Below are 21,432 nucleotides of genomic sequence, written 5' to 3'. Positions count from 1 at the left end.
TTTTCCTTTTTAGAAAAATCATGCTAATTCACTGTCAAAAAATGAAAAATGGGGAAATGAGTCATTAAAATCCCCATCCCTGCCCTAGAAAGATGCTGACCTTAAATGGAGAGAGAATTCTCTAATCTCTTGCATCATCTCACCCGTTTTGATCAACAAGAAACAATAAAATAGGATTGGCAAACAGGCAACACTTTGCAGGGGTCCTTTGAATGTGGCTGATTTGCAAGTAAACATCAGAAAGCCTATATAAATTTTCATTCAATATTGTCATGAAAAAGAGTACTGCTTGAATAATACAGCATTATATGGAGAGCTGTATGGGATCTGTTTCCAAAGCTGATTTCAGCTAATTTTGCATGCACATGCCTTCAAACCACCTGTCAATTAATGGCAACCACATTATTCAATGTATTTTCCTAGGAGAGGAATTTGAGGTGATTTGCTATTGCCTTCCTCTGAAATGTTGCCTATGGCATTTGATATTGCTTTTCAATCCCCCATCCAACTACTAACCAGGCTTGACCCTGCTCAGTTTCCAAGATCAGACAGTATCTGATGCCTTCAGTGTATTCAGGCTCCTGTGCAATTGCAAAGATCCCCAGAGTTGAAGTTTTAAGGTCATCAATCCTCTTATTGGGCAAATTTGCTCCTCCAGATGTTTTTTTGACAGCAAACCTCATAATCTCTCACCATTGGCTATGCTGGATATTGGCCTTTTCAAACAAGCCGGGCAGCTCTCTGGCAACAAATCATAATAATGGTTATATGTACCCATCTGGAAATATTTTAGTTCTCTCCTCTTCCACCCCACCCCACCCCACACATACCCCCAATACAGATATGCAACAGCTCTCTATACTGTAGCTGGACATTCCAAAGACTTGAAATGTGAGAAGTTTCTAGGGAAAGCCATAAATTTGTTACACGCAGTTTCACACTAATGAGCCATACTTTGGGTTTGCGACAGGGAAGAGTTTTTTATTGCAAACTAGGGCAGGTTTCCTATGCATGGAGTCATTAACTCTTCACCATTCGCTCTGGCAAGGGTCTTGCACCACAGATGACAGCAACATTTTGTCCTCCAGTTCAGAGCCAGAAAAGAGAATCTCTTCCTGCTACTATTAGCAGCTTCATGGGTTACCATTGTTGAATATACTCTGTGGTCTATAAGAGAACAAGGAAACCATTGGTATTATAAAGGATCCTGGGTTTCTAGAAATGTACTTTGTACTGAACAAGAGAGCAATATTAGGTAAAATGCATTAATAAAGGAGTTGTAAGAAATTAGATAATAAATGACGGGAGCTTGATACTTATACTGATGATAGCAGAATAAACAATTGTTTCCAATATTTAAATATAATTTCAATAATAGCAATGTCTATACCACAGAGTTCTGTGGTACCTTAGAAACTACTAAGTTTAAATTGGCACAATCTTTCAGTACTCCATCGAATTTTGCTGCAACAGCTTACCTCTTCCTTAAGAGTGAAAATCTATACCACAGTATTGCAGTCTCTTTTCTCTGTTACCCACACCTCTGGAGATGCCCCTTTACTAAACACAATGTCCTACATCATGAAGCCCTTTCACAGTCTACAATGGTAACACTTTAACTGGCATTGCTGCATCATATAGAATCCTAGAGCCTGCTAGAGTTTACTGAGGCACTAGAACTCTCTGGGAGAGAATTCTTAATACTCCTCCCTAAACTGCAAACCCCAGTATTCCCTAGGCCAGGACCATGGCACTTAACATGGAATCACAGCACATCGTTATTGTGTAGTGTGAAAGGGCCCAAATCTGTGAAAGTCAGATATTTCTGGTAGAGAGAAATAACTTATCTATGATTATCAGATCTGTCCCTCAATTTCCTTCACTGCTTTCAAATGCTCTTCCACTATTCTGACTAGTTGGGGTCTGCCTTGCCTCAATGTTTGGAAGAAGAAGCAAGCCAGAAGGTCCAGGAAAGGCAGTTAGCTGGGAAGGCATTGTTAAAAGTAATCACAAACCAGAGATGGGGCACGTGAAACTGCTCCAAAAGTTGTTGGATTACAATTCTCACCATCCCACTCTATCGATCTATCTATCTATGGCTGCTGGAACTTGTAGCCAAGAACATCTGGAGGACTACACATTGCACACCCCTGCTACAAACCTTATGAGAGAGAAAGGACAATGCAGATGACAGGAGACTTTACTGCTTCACAGCTGGCTGCACTGGAACAAGGTGCCCTCCCCACATGCCATAATGAAGAAGCATTTGTTCTTTCTCTCCAGCTCATCTGACTTACCGTGTATCTTTTCAACAGTTTGCCACTGTGCTTCAGTACATGGTCTGTGTTGCACGGACAAGGGTCTTCCTTCACTTCTGCAAGAAATTATAAGATGAGAGCCAAGTGTAAAGTGTAAATTCTTACTATCAGTAGAATTTGAGGCTGTGATGTATTGGAAACTGGTGGCTTCCTTGTCAGAGGAAATGACAAAAACTGGAGAGCATTCAAAAGAGGGGTGCTCAGTGAATGGCTGGTTTGTTTGGGGGGAAATACTAATGTAGTTTTGGCCTATACTGTATATGTTCCAGTGACCTTCTTCAGTGTGCAAAGATTAGAATGATATAATATGTATTTTTACTATACAATTATGTGTTATCCTTTTAATTTTGTATTTATATTTATGTTTTTATGTAGCCCCTGATGTGTCTACTTTTCCCCCCTTTGGATCCCATGTCAGTTGGGCAGGGAATCCACTCCACGTTTTTGCTAGCTTTAAAAGAGCGCCCCACGACACTGACCCTATTTACAAATAAGGTTCAGCAACCTTTGAGAACTCCTTTAAAGTCCAGGGTAAAATGTGGAGTGGATTCACCATGCCACCAGCATAAGCTCCCACTGCTTTGGTGTAGCCATTCAATTGTTCTGAGCTAAGAAAAGTTACTTTTTGACAACTCCCAGAATTCCCCAGTTGTAATAGTCTGGGCATTGTAGTCAACAAAGTTAACTTTTCAAGATCTGAAATTGACTTAGCTAGTAGAACTAGTTTCCCGGACTTGTCCTTCTCTCTCCTAGCACTGCTTCCTATGTACCACATATTGATTATTTGTTTATTTATTTAAAGTATTTCTGTATTGCCTCCCAACCCACATGGGCCCCTGAGGCACTGAACAAACATAAAACAATTAGAACAATACAAACATTTTAAAAAAAAATCTTAAAATACATTAAAACTTCAAAAACATCTACAAGCAATCCTAAAAATCCTAGACTCCAATTTTAAAACAGTTAAAAACAGCAATTTGAAACTTTGAATGCCATGCAGACTAACACTGTTTTGGCTGCTCACCGGAAGCTTAAAAGAGATGGGGTCAGCCTAACTTTCTTGGGTAGGGAGTTCCACAATCAAAGAATATTTACAGGGAAAGCCTTGTTACATGTATGAGTTACTGAGACATGCAACAGGGCCTCCCTTGAAGATCTCACATTTCTGGCAGGCTCACATGGGAGGAGGCAGCCTTTCGGGTATCTTGGCCCTAAGTCATTTAGGGCTTTGTAGATCAACATCAGAACTTTGAACTGAGTTCAGAAGCAAATTAGAAGCCAGTGTAGTTCTTACAAGACTACTGTTACATTTCAAATGCACACCTGACAGCAGTCTTGCTGCTGCATTTTGCACTAACTGCAGCTTCCAAAGACTTTTCAAGGGCAGCCCCACATAGAGCAGATTACAGTAGTCTAATCAGGAGTTAACTAAGGCATGAACTATTACTATTACTACTACTACTACTACTACTACTGTGGTCAGATTTGGCTTTCCTAAGAAAGTGAACAACTGACACACCAGCCAAAGCTGGGTAAATGTGCATACTGCATCCAGACAACAATGATTCAGTACTACCACAGCGTAATGGAAATTTATTACTATTATTATTATTATTATTATTATTATTATTATTATTATTATTATTGCCATTTTCCATGCCACCATAACCACTGGAGCCATACCAGTCTCTTCTGGTGACTTTTTTTTAAAAAAAAAGGTTAGTAAACTGCATAAATGTGCTGAAATTAAGGCCTGTCCTTTGGAGTCCCCTCAGGTCTCAGACAACATGGAAAAACCTAAACATAATTATTTGTGGAAGTGCCACTGAAGCCCTGTTTTACATTACAATACTTCCTTGAAACATGACCCATCTTCTTAAAGAAGGCTACTGTACCAGACATCCTACACCCAATTTTCAACTACCTGCAGTGCATTAATATTTCATCCACCAAGCACCAGTGAATGTGGAGGTGTTGAGTTGTGGATGAGCGTTTGTTAATACTTTAAGTCAAGTTTGCTTTAAAGTAAAAAGAAGCCTATGTTCTGATCTTAGGATCCTAAAATTATGGACAAACTGTTCAGATGTTGACTAACATATTGACACTGTAAGTCTCTCCTTTGAGAATGTGTTGAGTAGCACCCACAAAACAGCTTACTCATACACCCCAAATACATTTCTGTGTTGATACAGATATGTACTTAACCAGTACATAAAATAAATGGCTTTCTGATTCCTCTACTTAGTCACTAGCTCATTGATTATCACAATGTAAGAGTCATTTCCCTTTCTAATTGTCTTATTGATTAAAGCTTGGAAAATGTACTTGGCCAGAGTGTTCTGAGAGGGGCAATTCAAAAAAGCAAATTTCCTGAGCACTGCTTATAACATAACATACTAAAAACGGATCTAGCTACAAAGTGGACCATCAGTATAGTTACTACACTTTGTAGGAATCTGAAATACTCTTTAAAATGTAGACCCACCTTCCCAAATGGAGTGGATTTTGGTGTTATGCAGGTCACTTCTTACAATGGACTTTATCACACGGGAAAATCAGGGGTTTAAACAGCAAAAATCGAGTGAAAACCATGCAATCATGATTAATATTTTCACACAATTTCATGATTAAAGTGCCATTATCCCCAGGAATAAACAGGAAATAAACAGCAATAAAGTGTCAGGGGAAATCCCATGAATTATTTTTGCTGTTTATTGTTTGTTTATTTCTGGGATAATGGCACTTTAATCATGACATCATGTGAAAATGTTAATCATGATGGCATGATTTTCACATGATTTTCGCTGTTTAAACCCCACCTCAAACTATTGACTTTTAGCAGTTAATTCCTCAAAGGAGAAGCACTGATATTCTGATCTGCGTGGAGCTTCAGAAACACTGGTCCAAAACACACTGCGGAAATAATCCAGTTTGAGACTGTTTTAACTGCCCTGGCTCAGTGCTAGGAAATCCTAGGAACTGGGATTTATTATGGCACCAGAGCCCTCTGACAGAGAAGGCTGAATGTCTCACAAACACTATAGTTCCCAGAATTCCCTAGCATTGAGCCAGGGCAGTTAAATCGGTCTCAAACTGGATTATTTCTGCAGTGTACTTTGGACCATTACAGCCGAACTGGTTGTGGGCAATTGGTGGTGAATGTAAAATGCCCTCTGCCTCCACAGACAAGACAGGGATCCCTGTTTATCACAAAAGCCTCCAGATGTTGTTGGACACCAACTGTCATCATACTTTAATGTTGGCTATGCCAAGTAGGGTAGATGGGTACTGTCTTTATGGATAATCTATTCCAATGGTACATCGTGTGCAAAAACAGGTCCAGGGATTAAATCAGTGGTAAGAATATATTCTTAGGTGGCAACTCAAAGCATTCCAGACCATTCGCTATGCTGGCTAGGAAGCTGCAGTTCAACAGTAACCTTCACTGGACTACATTCAGGCTCAAATTAAGTCTCACTTCAGCCTAAGTACAAATTAATTATCCCAAGTCCCTAGAAATGCCATCTCTGGTGATTTGGAAAGTGTCTTCTCTAAGCAATAGTTGCAAGCAAAGCTTGAGCAATCAGAATAGGGCAGGATGAACTGTTAGTTGGATTCCCCAGACATTAGATTCCTAAGGCTTGAGGAACAAGCAGGGCTCCCTGCTAGAGCAATACAATCCCCTGAATACTCCTTTCTCTTCTATGGACATTCTCTTGGATGATGGCGTTCTTACCATGTGGGGGTGGTGGTTTCTGGGCCATCTGACTGGGGGGTGGCTCTTTGGGAACTTCCATACGCTGCATTCCTTCAGAGGGTCCTCTTGCCTGCGTAGCACAAAAACACAGCCATGAACATTACAAAGCTAGCTTTGCCCGGCCAATGCCATTTTAACATAATCCAGGTATTCACTCTTCCCTCTGCTCCACACCGGTCCTATGTCATTCCTGGCCTGTCCCCTGGGGTCTCTTCTTGGTTCCCTCCCTTCACTTCTTTCTATTTTGGAAGTGCCAGATTGCTCATCATTGCTCTGCGCCTCATGTGTAAATGGTTCTCCTTCTACTTTCATCTTTGCTTTGCTTTGGTGGGTGGGTTGCTTTACCAATTATGCAGAGATTATAAGGAGGGAAAACCGACATATCAGTTTCCACTGCAACCACCAAGAGCATACAGAGACTATAACAGTGATGGCGAACCTATGGCACACATGCCAGAGGTGTCACTCAGAGCCCTCTCTGTGGGCACATGTGCCATCATCCCAGCACAGAGTTTGCCAGAGTTTGTTACTAGAAAGCCAGAGGGACATGGCACTTTGCAATAAATAAGTGGGTTTTGGGTTGCAATTTGGGCACTTGGCCTCGAAAAGGTTCACCATCACTGGACTATGGGTTAGATCAGTGATTCCCAAACTTTGATCCTCAAGATTTTTTGTGGGGTTTTTGGGCTACGTGGCCATGTTCTAGAAAAGTAAATCTTCAGAGAAGATGCCAGCCATAGATGCTGGTGAAACGTCAGGAATAAACTCTTCTAGAATATGGCCACATAGCCTGAAAAATCCACAAAAAACTATGGATGCCGGCCATGAAAGCCTTAAACTTCACATTTGATCCTCAAGATGTTTTAGACTTTAGCTCCCAGAATTCCTGATTATTGGCCAAGATAGCTAGGCTTCAGGGAGCTGAAGTTCAAAATGCCTGGAAAAGCAAAGTTTGGGCCTCACTGGGTTAGCTGCTTCCCTTTTCTTGTCTTCTCCTTCACCCGATGTAGCACAGTGCACCTGTGCCATACGCGGGTGTGCCATACGCAGCTTTCAGCTTACGCTGAAGCTGCGCGGCAGGAAAAACAATGGCACACATGCCCATGGCACACATGCCACATGCCCTCAATGGCTTGGGTCCAACCTATCTTCGGGACTGCCTCCTTCCATATAATCCTCCCCACACACTTAGATCCTCGGGGGAAAACCTGTTACAACTTTGTAAAACAAGGCTGTCCTCGACCTCCCAGAGGACCTTTTCAGATGTTGCTCCCAGATTATGGAATGGCCTGCCGGACGAGATCCGTCATATTACCACCCTAAATAGCTTTTAAAAAGCTATAAAGACGGATCTCTTCCGGCAGGCCTTTCCTGAATAGTTCTCTGGCCATCGGAAGGAAAATCTAACTGTTGAACCCTGACTTCATCACAGTTATTATTGTATTGTCTTTTTTAAGTAATGTTTTTATGTTTTTAATTCCACACTGTTTAATTCTATTATAAGGGGTGGGTGGGTTGAGGGTTCGGATTGTATATTTTAACTTGGTAAGCTGTCACGATTGCTTTGTAGAGAGGTGGGATATAAATAAATTTATTATTATTATTATTATTATTATTATTATTATTATTCATGAACCCCATTTTTTTCAATGGGGCTTGGGCATACACATTTCTTCTTCTTGGTGGTCTCTGTGAATTCACACACCAGAACCTCCTTGGAGATATTGAAGGCGTTTTGGCAGTTGCCCCTTCCGCCCTCCAACTGCCTTCATTAGTCGGTTTCCTGCCTAAACCCTCAGTTCCTTTTGTCTGCCGCACAAGCAGCAGCATCTAGGGATTCCTCAGAGATTCATTTTCCTGTCAGACTTTAAAAAACTCAATTTGACAGGATCAATCTGGTGTTTTGGTGTTAATTTTTTAACATCGTTCATATTTTAAAGCAAATGCTATGTTTTTCAAGATAATCGTATACTTAAATGTGAATTTAAATTCTGAACTAAAGCTGTTTTAACAACAGCCTGTACTGCAGTTTCTTAGAGAATCGCATACTTGAATGTGAATTTAAATTCTGAACTAAATGCAGTTTCTTAGAGAATCGCTTACTTAAATGTGGATTTAAATTCTGAGGTAAAGTTGTTTTAACAACAGCTTGCCCTGCGATTTCTTAGAGAATTGCTTACTTAAATGTGGATTTAAATTCTGAACTAAAGCTGTTTTACAACAGCCGGTACTGCGATTTCTTAAAGAATGACGTACTTAAGTACAAATTTAAATCCTGAGGTATAGTTGCTTTAACAACAGCTGAGGTGCAGCCTTCACACTGGCAAGGCCCTTTCCCTTTCTGAGGGAATTGGTGTGCTTGGCAGAACTTTTCCTGCCTTTTCTCTTGAGGTAATGTTTTCAAATCATGCCTGCCTTACTGGCGCACTTGGCAAAGCCCCATTATTCCTGAGAAACATTTTTAAAACAGCGCATGCTTCACTGCCGCAATTTCCACCTCTTATCTCTGAGAGAGACTTATAGAATGGCCACCGGCTTGCCTCCCTCGCCATGGCTAGAGACGCTCTTTTGCTGCGGACAAACTGTCTCAGAGCCATTCACCTGGCTTTTGTCTCTTCATTCCCCTGAAGAGAAGTTGCTACTGGCTGCCTTGACTTCAGTCCTTGCTGGTCCCTGGCTCCCCAGGACCAAACCAATTGGATGCCATCATCATCATTGGCCCCTGACTCTCCAGAGTCAAACCATTTGGCTGACAGCCCAAAGGAGCTCAGGGTATGACCGAGAAGCTCCTTAACACCCTTTGGGTGCCCTGCGCTCAGAGGTCCTCCTAACCACAATAGAGGACAAGGCACCGTGAAACGGAGGACAGTCGAGGGAAAAGGAGGATGTGGCCAAATCAAGGCTAAAAGCACTCATGTACATGCAAAATCATGCTCCTTAGTCAAAATGGAGAACATACATCTCAGTTTTCATGCATGAAAAGTTGGAAAGAGTACAGTGGGCCCTCGCCTTACGCGGGGATCCATTCCGGATCCCTCCGTGTAAGGTGAATTCCGCCTATGCTCAAGCCCCATTGTAAACAATGGGGCTAGTGCACGGCAGCGCGGTGGCGCACGGGGCGCAACGGGCATGCGTGCCCATTCAATTGAATGGGATGCGCCACCCCTTCCGCCCTGCGCACCCCCCGCAGCTTGAGCTCGTATGCTCAAGCCGCGTAAAGCGCACCCGCGTATGACGCGGGCACGCTGTATATAAAATGTTAGAATGGGTCAAGGGTTTTATTCTATGTTGTTGCATTTTTTGAGGACGCAGCTGCGCTGGGCAGGACACGTTTCTAGGATGAAAGACCATCGCCTCCCAAAAATAGTATTCAGGTCAGCATAAGAGGGGCGCCCCAAAGAAGAGATACAACCAATAAAACATCAATAATCAATAAAACACCAATAATCAAAATAATCAACAATGAATACCAAGCTTAAAACATAGGTTAAAAGCAACATAGTTAAAACAGTAAAATAACTGTGAAATAATAAGCTATGCAAGCTCAACACAAAACTTTTTGGTACTGGAAGCCATTTCTAAAACATGTTTTGGGGTTGTGTGTTTTGTGCACCCCAACAAACTACAGATCCAGCAGAACTGCATAGCAATACTAGACAGAATGCCAGCCTTCTGTCCTCCTGGAATGTAGGATGCGTCCTGGAAAAGGAGGACCAAAAAAAGGTCTGGTGACCCCTTCCTCCATCTCCTCTGCCTCTCTTGCTAATACTCCCTCCTTGCATGTTGCCCTAAGGACTTTCCCAGCCACCCCAAGCTGCCCTAAAGCCACCTGCATCAGCCTCAGACGGCGATCCATCACCATCTGCCTGCGGCGGGCTTCCCAATGGTAGGCTCCGGCCATTTCGCTGGCCACCGGAGGGAAGGAGCCCTGCCCAGCCTCACAATGCAGCCCCTGATGCCCAGCAACTGGAGAGGACGCCTGGGGCTCTGGCCTGCGCTTACCGGAGCACCGCCAGCAGGGGGCAGCAAAGGACAGGCACTGCTCCCAGTCTTGGCCTCTTCTCAAGGCGCGCTAAAGCAACCAGGGAGACTCCCTCCCAAACCCAGCATTGCCAATTGTGGGCCCAGCTCTTCCAAGAAGCCTCGGAACCAGGAAGGAGGGTCCTAAACCCACTGCAGAAATAATCCACTTTGAGACCGCTTTAACTGCCCTGGCTCAGTGCTAGAGGTTCCTGGGAATTGCAGTTTATTGGATGGAGCCATACCAGCTAAAGTGGTGTCAAAGTGCATTATTTCTATAGTCTAGAAGAGTTAACTCAAAACACACAGCCTCTTCCAGTTTTATGATTCTCTTTCAGAACTAGTCTTTCTGTTTCTGAGTTGGGGCACTCTCATGTTTTGTTTTATGCCTTCATACAGGAACTTGTGCAAACTGTGAGTTATGGGGGCAACTACCTTCCCACGAAAGAAGGGCTGATTGCTCCAGTCCTTCAGGAGAGGCTTCTGGCACTTGGAAAGTGGCTGAGCATTAATAGAGAGGCCATTTACGAATCAAAGCCATGGAGGGTCCAAAAGGAAAATGCCAGCGACAGCACTTGGTATGGTGAAACTAATCCAAATGAATTCTCCTTCTGAGCTTTCAGCATGTAGTCTTTCTAAGGGTTCTGTCAAGTGCAGATGTGGCTTTGTATAGCAACAAGAGGAGGTATCACCTTGGATGTGCCTCCAAATAAATGATTTTTATTCTGAGACAGCATATGAAGCTCCAAAGTGCTATCCTGTTTTCCTTTAATTCAGCCATCACTGCTCCTGGAATCCTGGTGCATTAGACTACAACTCCCATGCTTACGCAGGGATTATGAGCATTGTACCTCAATATATTTGGAGCTGAGGGATGCTACGTCATTTTTTTAAAATTAAGCTTTAAACCTTTCTTTGAATATTTGATGTCCGGGGGGGGGGGGGGGGATTTGAAAAGAAGTGTTAGAACTGAGGACTTTTATATTTTTATTTAATGACATTGAGAGGATTTAAAAGAGAAATCCCCTGCAAGGAAGATAATGGAAAGTTTTTCTTAGCCCTCTGCCAGACCCAACCACTATGTGGTTGTGGTCAGCAGTTGCAGGGAAAGTTGTAGTGCAATGTTTGCTTTCTCAGGGTGTATGCAAGGGTGAACATTGAGCCTTTCAACGGCCTTCTTAGCTAGGCAGACCCAGCATGAGAGAAAACTTCAGAGCATTGTTAGGCTGGCCTTCAACTTTGGCCAAACCTGGCAAGGCTCATTGTTGAACAAGCCGATGCTGTACTCCATCGAAAGATGAACCCTTTGCCTCTGCTTTGGTATCTGCTCCTCATATTTTACTACTTGGTCTTGTATTCTCCCAGGTACACTTCAAAGGAAGCAAAGGTATACTCTATCTTCTTCACCTGACCAGAAGGCAACTTGTTGAAGCTTTTGTCGCCTGTCCCATCTGCCAGCACTCAAGTAAGTGGTAAAATAGGCAAGAGTTTTGGAAATAGCCTGGCTTAAGATCTGGTGACACTGGGTTATTTTTTGCACAAAGAAATGCAAAGCAGCCTGCAGCCATCAAGTAGCTGCAGCCATGCTTGTAGTAGACCCAACTACATAATAAACCACATTTAGCAGAAACAGAAGCTCGTAAAGCCCACAAAACTGACACAGTTCTGACAGAAGGAAGATAAGTTTGAGCAGTCATACAAAATGCTAAAGTTTTAGAACATGGTGAATCTCCCTTGAGAGGTCATGCCACAGGTTATGGTGGTAATGGTGACCATACTAAAAAGGGCCTGCTCCTTACTGCTACCCACCTGAGCCTCAAATGGCTGAGGAATACAGACCAAAGTCTTAGCTGCTGAGCAGAACATATGGAAAGGAACATACAGGAAAAAGCAGTTTCCTATCGACTTTGGTGTAAGTTGCTGTTAGATTGGTGCCATCATAATTCTTAAGGAGGCATTTGTGATCTATGAGACCCAGACTTTTCCCCCAGAGCAGCTGGAGACTGCTGTTTCCATGCTCCCCCCCCCCTAAAGATCTATAAAGCAGAGGATATTTTTGAAATCATTTTGAGCATTTCTTTTGCCCTAACCCTCAGTGATTTGCTAGCAGTGAATCATTTGATACAACTGGCTGAATAAACTTGCTTAGTTCATTCACATCTTTTGTATAAAACAATAGATCAGTGGATCTTGTTTCCTTTTCCCTTGTAGGTGACTATGTTGGGGGTCTCTGTTCCATTGAAATGGCAGGCATTACCAGACAAAGGACTTCAAGTCGCTCTGCCCTTCACAGTCCCTTCACTTCTCCCTCTGCAGTATGGCTGGACTCTCAAGCTAGTTGGTATAGTGTGATGGCAAAGCTGGAGGAGAATCAAGATGCTCATGTTTTCTGTCTCTCGGAGATGAGATGTTGATGCTTCTGTGATTAGGAGCATGAACAGGGTAGGAATAAAGTGGGCCTAAACAATCATGGTTGAATGAAGCAAAACTTTGGCATGTTAATGGTCTAATCAGGACAGAGGGAAGATTTTTTCCAGCAGAATTTTACTCACTTCAAACACACATCCAAAACTCTGCTGTAATATGTTAAATATCATGGAATGAGAACCACCTCCAGAGACTTCAGGAGAATTATCCTGGACTGATGTGAATTTATCAAATGGGACAGAATAGCAGCTGCTGAAGGGGTGCAGGTCATCCCAGGGTTGTTACTGTCTTTTCCACTCAGGATGCCAGTCTGCTTTGGTGTAAATCATAGTATCATAGAGTTGGAAAAGACCACAAGGGCCATCCAGTCCACCCCCCTGCCATGCAGGAAATCCAAATCAAAGCATCCCTGACAGATGGCCATCCAGCCTCTGCTTAAAGACCTCCAAGGAAGGAGACTCCACTACATTCCAAGGGAATGTGTTCCACTGTCAGACAGTCATCACTGTCAGGAAGTTCCTCCTAATGTTGAGGTGGAATCTCTTTCCCTGGAGCTTGCATCCATTGTTCCGGGTCCTAGTCTTTGGAGCAGCAGAAAACAAGCTTGCTCCCTCCTCAACATGACATCCCTTCAAATATTTAAACAGATCTATCATATCACCTCTTAACCTTCTTTTCTCCAGGCTAAACATCCCCAGCTCCCTAAGTCGTTCCTCATAGGGCATGGTTTCCAGACTCTTCACCATTTTAGTCACCCTCCTTTGGACACACTCCAGTTTCTCAATGTCCTTTTTGAATTGTGTTGCCCAGAACTGGACACAATATTCCAGGTGAGGCCTGACCAAAGCAGAATACAGTGGCACTATTACTTCCCTTGATCTAGACACTATACTTTTATTGATGCAGCCTAAAATTGCATTGGCCTTTTCTGCACCAGAAAAAATTCCACTGAACAAAGGATAAGTTAAAATAAAATAAAACAAAGCAGAGCTTGATAAGGCTCGGTGATATAAAATAAAACTTGCAAATTAGGAACTTAAAACCCCCAGATAAAACCTCATTCCCTACTGTGCTGCCGCCATGTTGCAAGATTGTTGTTGTTGTGTTTTTAAAATTCAACTCAATATGGTAAACTTTTGTTTTATTTACTCACTTGTGCTAGAATTAACTATGCTACTTATTGGAAATCAAATCAAATACCATCCATGGATAAATGGCTAATGAAGGTTCTGATGATGGTGGAAATGGACAGAATGACATGTTGGTTAAAGGAGAAAAATGAAGAGTCCATAAAGAAAGACTGGAAACCTTTCTATGACTTCCTGAATAGGAGATGGAATAATAACATTTTACTTTAATTAATTTATGATAATGTATCATGGAATGTTATGAAAGATGCTGAGAAAGGGACCAATGTACTGTTTAAAAGCAGATCCCTTTTTCTCATTTTCTGGATAAAGTATTGTTGATAATAGAAGGATCTATTTGTAAGGGGAAAAGGGGGAATGCAGGGAACATTTAGTAACTTTAGGATTGACTTAATGCTACGAATAGGAATTGAAAAGAAGGGATATATAGTTTCTAGATTTTGAAAAACAACTACAATACATATAACATGGCTGCTAGACTGGTCACTGGATGCTCCAGGGCCAGTCATATAACACCTGTATTGAAAGACCTCCATTGGCTGCCCATTCACAATACAAGGTGTTGGTTATTACCTATAAAGCCCTAAATGGCTTGGGCCCAGGGTACTTGGAGGACCGCCTCTCCCCGTACAATCCGCCCCACACTCTCAGGTCGGGTGGGAAACATCTTTTGTCTATTCCAAGTGCTCATTATAGTGCAACACAGAGGGCATTTTCAATCTCAGCCCCCAGATTATGGAATACCCTGCCCGACGAGCTCCGCACAGCCTCATCCCTTGATGGATTTAAGAGGATGCTAAAAACTTTCCTTTTCCGTCAAGCTTTCCCCCCTGTGAGTTGATGTTTTATTATCTGTTTTTAGATTGTTATTTGATGTTTTAACGCTGTTTTTTGCTGTTTTTATACTGTCTTTTATCAGGGATGATGGGAGTTGTAGCTCTTCACCTCTGGCTCTAACTCACCACCTTGTTATGCAGCGGAGCTGATCAGCTTTGATCAGTGGTTAGTGCTTTTCTCCAAAGCAGCAGAGTTTCAGAGAATAGGCTGAAGACCCTGACAAACTCTCCAAGCCTTCTCACTCTTCTTCCTCAGAAGTCTTCAAACTTCTCCAGGATCCTGCTGGCTCTTGTATCTTCCTCAAGACACCAGACAACTCAGTAGTCTTGTACAAAAGATCTACTTTATTCTACTATATACAATAACTATATGCCCTACAAATCTCAATCTCCATTACTCCAACAATATCTCCTAACTACTCCAACTACACACAAAATACATTGGCAAACATAGCAATTATTATAGCCATTGTCAAACACCACCCACTTAGTCAGTTTCCACCCAGTGGGCGTGTACATTCATTTTGATTGGTTCTCATAGTTCAACCCATACTTAAGAATTTCATCATTTCACCTTGTACACTTAATGAATCTCAGGTGTTTCCAATTGTACATTCTATAATTCTGTCCTTGACATTCAGGACTTCTAAATTACATTAGCTTTTTCACCTGTGTGGCTTCTTAATTGCTTTTGCTTAGTCACTGTGACTTTCACATACATGTTTTATTTCTTTCACTGTATATCCCATGTTGCATTTTCCTTAACATCTTTTAACGTGTACACCGCTATGATCTTGAAAAAGGAATAGCAGTATATAAGAATAAAGTATTATTATTATTATTATTATTATTATTATTATTATTATATTTCTATCTGTTACATGGACAAAAATAGAAACTACATTAATTGTGTAAAGGCATAAATTAAAAAATAGAATAAGATTAAACAATATTAAGATAACACTCAATGTAGAGAGCTGATCAGTTGGAAGTGTTATGTATGTTATATGTAATTTTAGTTATGTCAGGGGTAGAGGGAATTGTTGTTTTGGTTAAATGTCAGATGTTTTTGTATGGTGTAATGATGTCATGTTAAGATGGTTTGGTGTTTGTAAAGAAATGAAAAAAATTAAAAAAAACCTCAGGATGCCCATCTGTTTAAGTATAACGCGGCACACTGTATACAAGTCCCACCTTTTCCAGCTATATTTCTAATATTCATCTGAAATGTCTTGACTGGTAAAGTTTTTTACCTTTCTAACGAACAGTGAAATATCGAGCCACCTTCCCTCACACACCTCCAAACACACTCATAGTATTAGAAGGAACTGAAGTTATTTACCTGGGAAATGGTGAGTGCCATTGTCTCCTGCGACTGAGGCTGCATTCATTTCCACCTTTGCTTGCTGTCCCTTGCACTGATTCCATTGCTCTGGACACAACCTGAGTAGGGTCTCTCACCATGCCAATGTTATGGCGAGTCTCCCAAAGAAATAGATTTTCCATCGCCACATTAAGAGAAAAGTTGTTAACCTTCACTGCATGCCATGTACGCTCCTTCATCTAAAGACAAGGAGAATCTTTAATAAGGCGTGGAAAGACAGCCTGGTATCACCACCTGGGTGAACGGAGATGGCTGGTCTTCACCCTCCAGGAGTTGATAGAGTTCAGACTATTAGAGGGAGGTGTCTAGTCAGGCCTGAGAGTCGGGACAAGGATACAGCTGAGGTTCAGGCGCTGGTTGGGCACACTTAATTAATTAATTGCACATTGTCTGTTTATAGCTCTTTGGGGGATAGGTGTGCGGATATTGAAAAGTGTAGGCAAACAGCATACCTGGGTTAACGCATTCTCTTCTTCGTCAATATCTGTCCAATATTTGACCCCTGTTTCTTCGAATTTATTGACAGATGTGATACTCTTGTTTGTCTGGAGAAAGACAAGCAGTGTTTTTAAATCATCCTTCCATACAAGACAGTGTTCTTCACAATAACCCCAGATTCTTCCCAATTTCATTAAATATTTCAGTTTTAAAAAGAGAGTATAGGACTCCCTTTAAATTGTCTTAGGACACAAAAATTCTAATCAGTAGTGCTTAATTCGGTTTTAATCCAAGAAAATAAATGTTGCTTACTCGGAGGTTTAAATCATTATGAAGGTTTTTTCCCCTCTTGTCTGATTTGGAAAGAGCGGAGCACGTTTTTTGGGCATCCTGCAGAGTTGTTCACGGGTCACATGCCAGTCTTCAAGTGTGGACTTTTTGTCTGGTTTTCTGCTCTGGAAAGCCATTGCAGCTTCCTACTAGAAAAAAGAGATGGACATGTTACTCACCTGTAATTGTAGCAAGATTAATCTGCAGGAAGAATCTACTACAGGACAGTGTTTTATGCTTCAGTCCAAAAGAGCCCCAAGAGTAGGGTTGGCAAAACTGTTAACCACCAAACCGGGACAAATGTAGGACAAAATTTAGCCCCAAATGTAGGATATATTTTTTAAATGGAGGACACATGAAAAAATGTAATAATTTTAAAAAAGCATTAATATAATTAATGGTTTCAATATTGTGATATTATAAGTTTATGTATATAATTTATATTACTGCTATAATAGGATGGTATGTAAATGTAACAAGCTTGATAGATGAAAGGATAAACTTAAGGTGGATTAGGATGTTAAGTACAAACAAGAACGAATATTACTTTATGGAGAAATCCTATTGTTTTATGATCATTGATGTAATTGGTTGATACTTAAGAGGGAGAAATCTAAGAGTACTGTGTATAGAAGAAGAACTCCCTCAAATATAGACTAGTAGCATGTAATATAAGCAAATTTATAGCGTGGGAGGAAACTATTTAGAGTTTTATTTTTAAGGATAGTAGAGTCACAGGATAATATTAAGAAGATGGAAAAGGTAATAGAGGTAGAGGGAATTCCAGTCAACAATGGGAAAGGAAGTGTGTTTAAGAAGTCACTACGAATTTAAATCTACGAGATAAAGAAAAGAAGGCATTATGGGAAATAATAACAATGTCTGATGAGAAAACTGTGTACGATATGTTATGTTTTATGTATGTGAAGACAATCTACAATAAAAAAGGATTTTTAAAAATGGCATTAATATAAACGCATGTTTCTTGGGCATGCTCAAAATAGAGGACATTTTGGCATTATTCCTAGACAGATGGCAGAAATGTACTTCCCTTTCTGGCCAAACAACCCCCCCCCCCAATTCCAAAACACACAACAGCACATTTGGACATTTGACATGGCTTCATTTAACACGGCCTCTTGCATATATCAGAGGCTTATTCAATAACCAAACCCTTTGGGTTTAACACTTAACATGGTTTAACATGGCTATGCATATTGAACATATCAAAGTGGTTTAACAAGAAGTGGATGTGGATTGGCCCTCGGTTTCAGGTTTCTCACACCAACTGTACTTCTCAGAAGTGTGTACTTTGTCAAGGTACCAATATCATCACCATCGCTGCCACAACATGGCAGACTTGTCTTAGCATTAAAAGCATAAAAAATACACTTTGGAAAGTCACACTCTCTCATCATCATCATCCTCATCATCCTCAAAAAATTAATGCTTTTAAGTAAGAAAGGGCCCTTTCCTCCCCCCCCAAAAAAGGCCTAGAAGGCCAAAAATGGTGCCATGTATCGCACCAGGAAAGGGCCCTTTTCCTCCCACTGGAGACAAGGAGCTGTAAAGTCCAGAAAATAAACTTTAATTTCCATTAGCAGCACAAAAAGAAACCTCCTTTAAGATCCAGGTTGTCTCTGTCTACATGGCTATCCCTCCATCTCTAGCATCTACACTAAGAACAACTAACAATATCTTGATAAAGTATAGGCCTATGACTCCAACGCCATCATTTTTTACGTTCTTTCTTCTGTTGGATTTTTAACACTTTTGCTTGATGAAGAAGTCAGTGGAGCTTTGAAAGCTTGCATCATATATTTTGTGCATTTTGGTTGGTGCTATAAAGGCATCACTGCTGGTAGATTTTGGATGTTACTGTACTTGTGTGTGTATAATTTGTTAGCATATAATGTTTTAATATGTGTCTCTGTGATGAAGGTACCTGAGAAGTGTAGTTATGAAAGGTGGACCATGTGAAGAATCATAATGACAATACTAGAATGTCCAACTCCAAACGAACAATGGATATCATTCATTGGAAATAAAAGTCCACAGAACATTAGCATTGAACCAAAAGCAGTCTCTAGTACCACTTGCAAACTCCATTTTCCCCTTCCAAGCACCTTTAGTGTTTAAAACAAAACAGCCCCTGGTCCCCTGCTCCCTTGCAAACTAGATTTTCCCCTTCCAAGCACCTTTAGTGTTTAAAACAAAACAGCCCCTGGTCCCCTGCTCCCTTGCAAACTAGATTTTCCCCTTCCAAGCACCTTTAGTGTTTAAAACAAAACAGCCCCTGGTCCCCTGCTCCCTTGCAAACTAGATTTCCCCTTTCAAGCACCTTTAGCAACCGACATTTTCGGCTTCTTTCTTTAAAAGAGTTTACAATCTGCATCCCAGGCCCAAATATTTGTAATCTTTCTTTATTGCTTTTGGCCAGTGGCCATTGCAAAGATCAAAATAATATCACAGTGCACATAAAATTTCCATAAAAACAATATACAACAGGCAACAAAGTCTTACTCTTGAATGTGAGCTGTGGCAGAGCGGTTGCAATGAAGAGGCGGAATAAAGGGAACTCTGCAGATGTTCTGAGGCATGCTCCTATTTATTTCCCATCAGAGAAGGGGCCCGCCGGGCATCCTAACTATGGCTCCACCCACTTCAGCTCCTGATAGGCAGAGAAGACAGACAAAAAAAGCAGGGGCTGGGCCCCGCCCCATGGGCAGAGCCACCCAAGAATCTCAGGTCTATTGCTTGCAGACAGCCAAAATAAATCTGCTTCGAGTCACAGTGGAGATATGGTGTTTCAATATTGCATGCGTCCTAAGAGTCCAGAAGTCGCACCAAAGCCACGCTCCAGCTGTCTCTGGATGAGGGTGATGATACCAGGGATGCTCCAATGTCATCCTGACTGTTCAACCCTGAGGATTATATCCCCCTGGTCAAAAAGACCACCAAGACCCTGGGCATTGCCCTACCGCCGGCATGGTCGGAGCCTATGGACTCAGACCTTCCCAAAGTCAGCGAAGACCGATTCCCAGTCACAGCTCCCTCTGTCCAGGAGGTCCCTTGCCCATTCAACATCATGCAGATTATCAGAGACAAATGGAATAGACCAACTGCTCAGAGACCTAATCATAGTGTTATTCGCAAACACTATATTCTCCAGTCAGCAGTCATGGAAAAGCTCAAGGTCCCACTTGTAGATGCCCCCGTGTCAGCTTTTGTGTCATCCGCAGTCTTCAGTAGGGATGGCGAGGATACCCTTAGAAATCCCGAAGACAGGAGGGCCAAGGGAGCCCTTAAAGCAGCCCACGAGGCCACATCCATAGCCATTAGGGCAGCGACTAAGATTCAACATCTAGGAGCCCTGATAGACACCCAAACGGTCCTGGTGCACCTTCCCCATGACCGGGTCAAAGCCATCCAGAGGACCATCCACAAGACCTTGGCCTTGTCGCGGCCCAGCCTCCTCCTCCTGGCTCACCTACAGGGCCTCATGATTGCGGCCATCAACCGCCTGCCATGGGCGAGGTTCCATGCCAGACCCCTGCAATGGCTTCTCTTACCTCGCCAACAGGACATAGCCCTCAAGAAGCCCAAGAAGATTCCCCTTACCAACGAGGTGCGGCGGTTACTCCAGTGGTGGACTTCAGAGCCGATTCTGAGGGGAAAACCCATCTGGAAATCATCAAGGATCCAGATTACCACAAACGCCAACCTCCAAGGATGGGGAGCCTATTGCGGAACTCACATGGCTCAGGACAAATGGAACGCGTCGGAAAAGTCCCACAGCATCAATTGGTTAGAGCTTTGGGTGATTCACCTAGCGCTGCACGCCTTTCACCACCTGATCCTACACAAAGCAGTTCTGATACGAACAGACAACATTACAGCGAAGGCTCACGTCAACCGACAGGGTGGAATGGGATCCAGGTCTCTGATGCAGGAGGCTCGGCTACTCCTGTCATGGGCTGAGGACAACCTGCTGTCACTGGACGCCGAACACCTTCAAGGAAAACTAAACACCAAGGCAGACTGGCTAAGCCGAACAGACATAGACCAGTCAGAATGGAGTCTTCATCACGAAGTGTTCCTCAACATCACGGACCAAATGGAGTTCCGAATTCTGGACCTGTTCGCCTCCCCAATCAATGCCAAGGCCCCAAGGTTCTTCTCCAGGTTCCCGACAGAGGGAGCGGAGGACATAGACGCCCTCAATTGTCAGTGGCCAAAGGGACTTCTGTACGCTTTCCACCAGTCCCCCTCCTCTCGAAGTTCCTGTCCAGACTACGGTCTACCAGATCGGAGGTTATTCTGGTGGCCCCGGCATGGCCCAGGCAGGCGACCCTGGTTCTCGGAGATCCTCACCCTCTCGACCCAGAGTTTCCCTCTGCCCATCAGACCAGACTTGCTGTCACAGGGCCAGATCCATCATCCCAACCCAGCCTGGCTTCAGCTTCACGCCTGGAAATTGTACGCCTCATGCTAAACAGCTATGGATACTCACCAGAGGTGATCGAATCCATCCTGGCCTTGCGTCGTCAATCGACACTCAAGGTCTATGAATATACCTTCAAGGCCTTCAGGAGGTGGTGCAAATGAAAGGACAAGGACTTCATTCGCGTGTCAGTCTCTACAGTCCTCCAGTTCCTCCAGGACGGGATACAACAGGGACTACACCCCAACACAGTCAAGCGTCAGGTGGCGGCCATAACCTCTATCCTACCACACGACGAGGCGGCCAAGATCTCCCACCACCCCCACA

The 21,432-nt window shown here is 42.6% G+C and overlaps 1 protein-coding gene across 1 annotated transcript; it reads right to left on the bottom strand.

The window, feature by feature from the left end:
• Positions 1-955: 955 nt before the first annotated feature.
• On the bottom strand, positions 956-10,059 carry CCDC200 (coiled-coil domain containing 200). Its single transcript, XM_089532118.1, has 4 exons — positions 9,908-10,059; positions 6,058-6,148; positions 2,298-2,374; positions 956-1,167 (listed from the first exon to the last, which is right to left on the bottom strand). The coding sequence occupies exons 1-4, from the start codon at positions 9,977-9,979 to the stop codon at positions 1,141-1,143; spliced, it is 267 nt and encodes an 88-aa protein (XP_089388244.1). The 5' UTR covers positions 9,980-10,059; the 3' UTR covers positions 956-1,140.
• Positions 10,060-21,432: the final 11,373 nt, after the last annotated feature.

The sequence above is a fragment of the Sceloporus occidentalis genome, unplaced genomic scaffold (assembly GCF_023333645.1).
Source record: "Sceloporus occidentalis isolate IW3139 unplaced genomic scaffold, rSceOcc1.0.p SCAF_7, whole genome shotgun sequence".
In the NCBI taxonomy this organism is placed as follows: Eukaryota; Metazoa; Chordata; class Lepidosauria; order Squamata; family Phrynosomatidae; genus Sceloporus; species Sceloporus occidentalis.
Note: the sequence above shows the minus strand (reverse complement) of the source record. Positions and strands in the feature narration are given on the sequence as shown.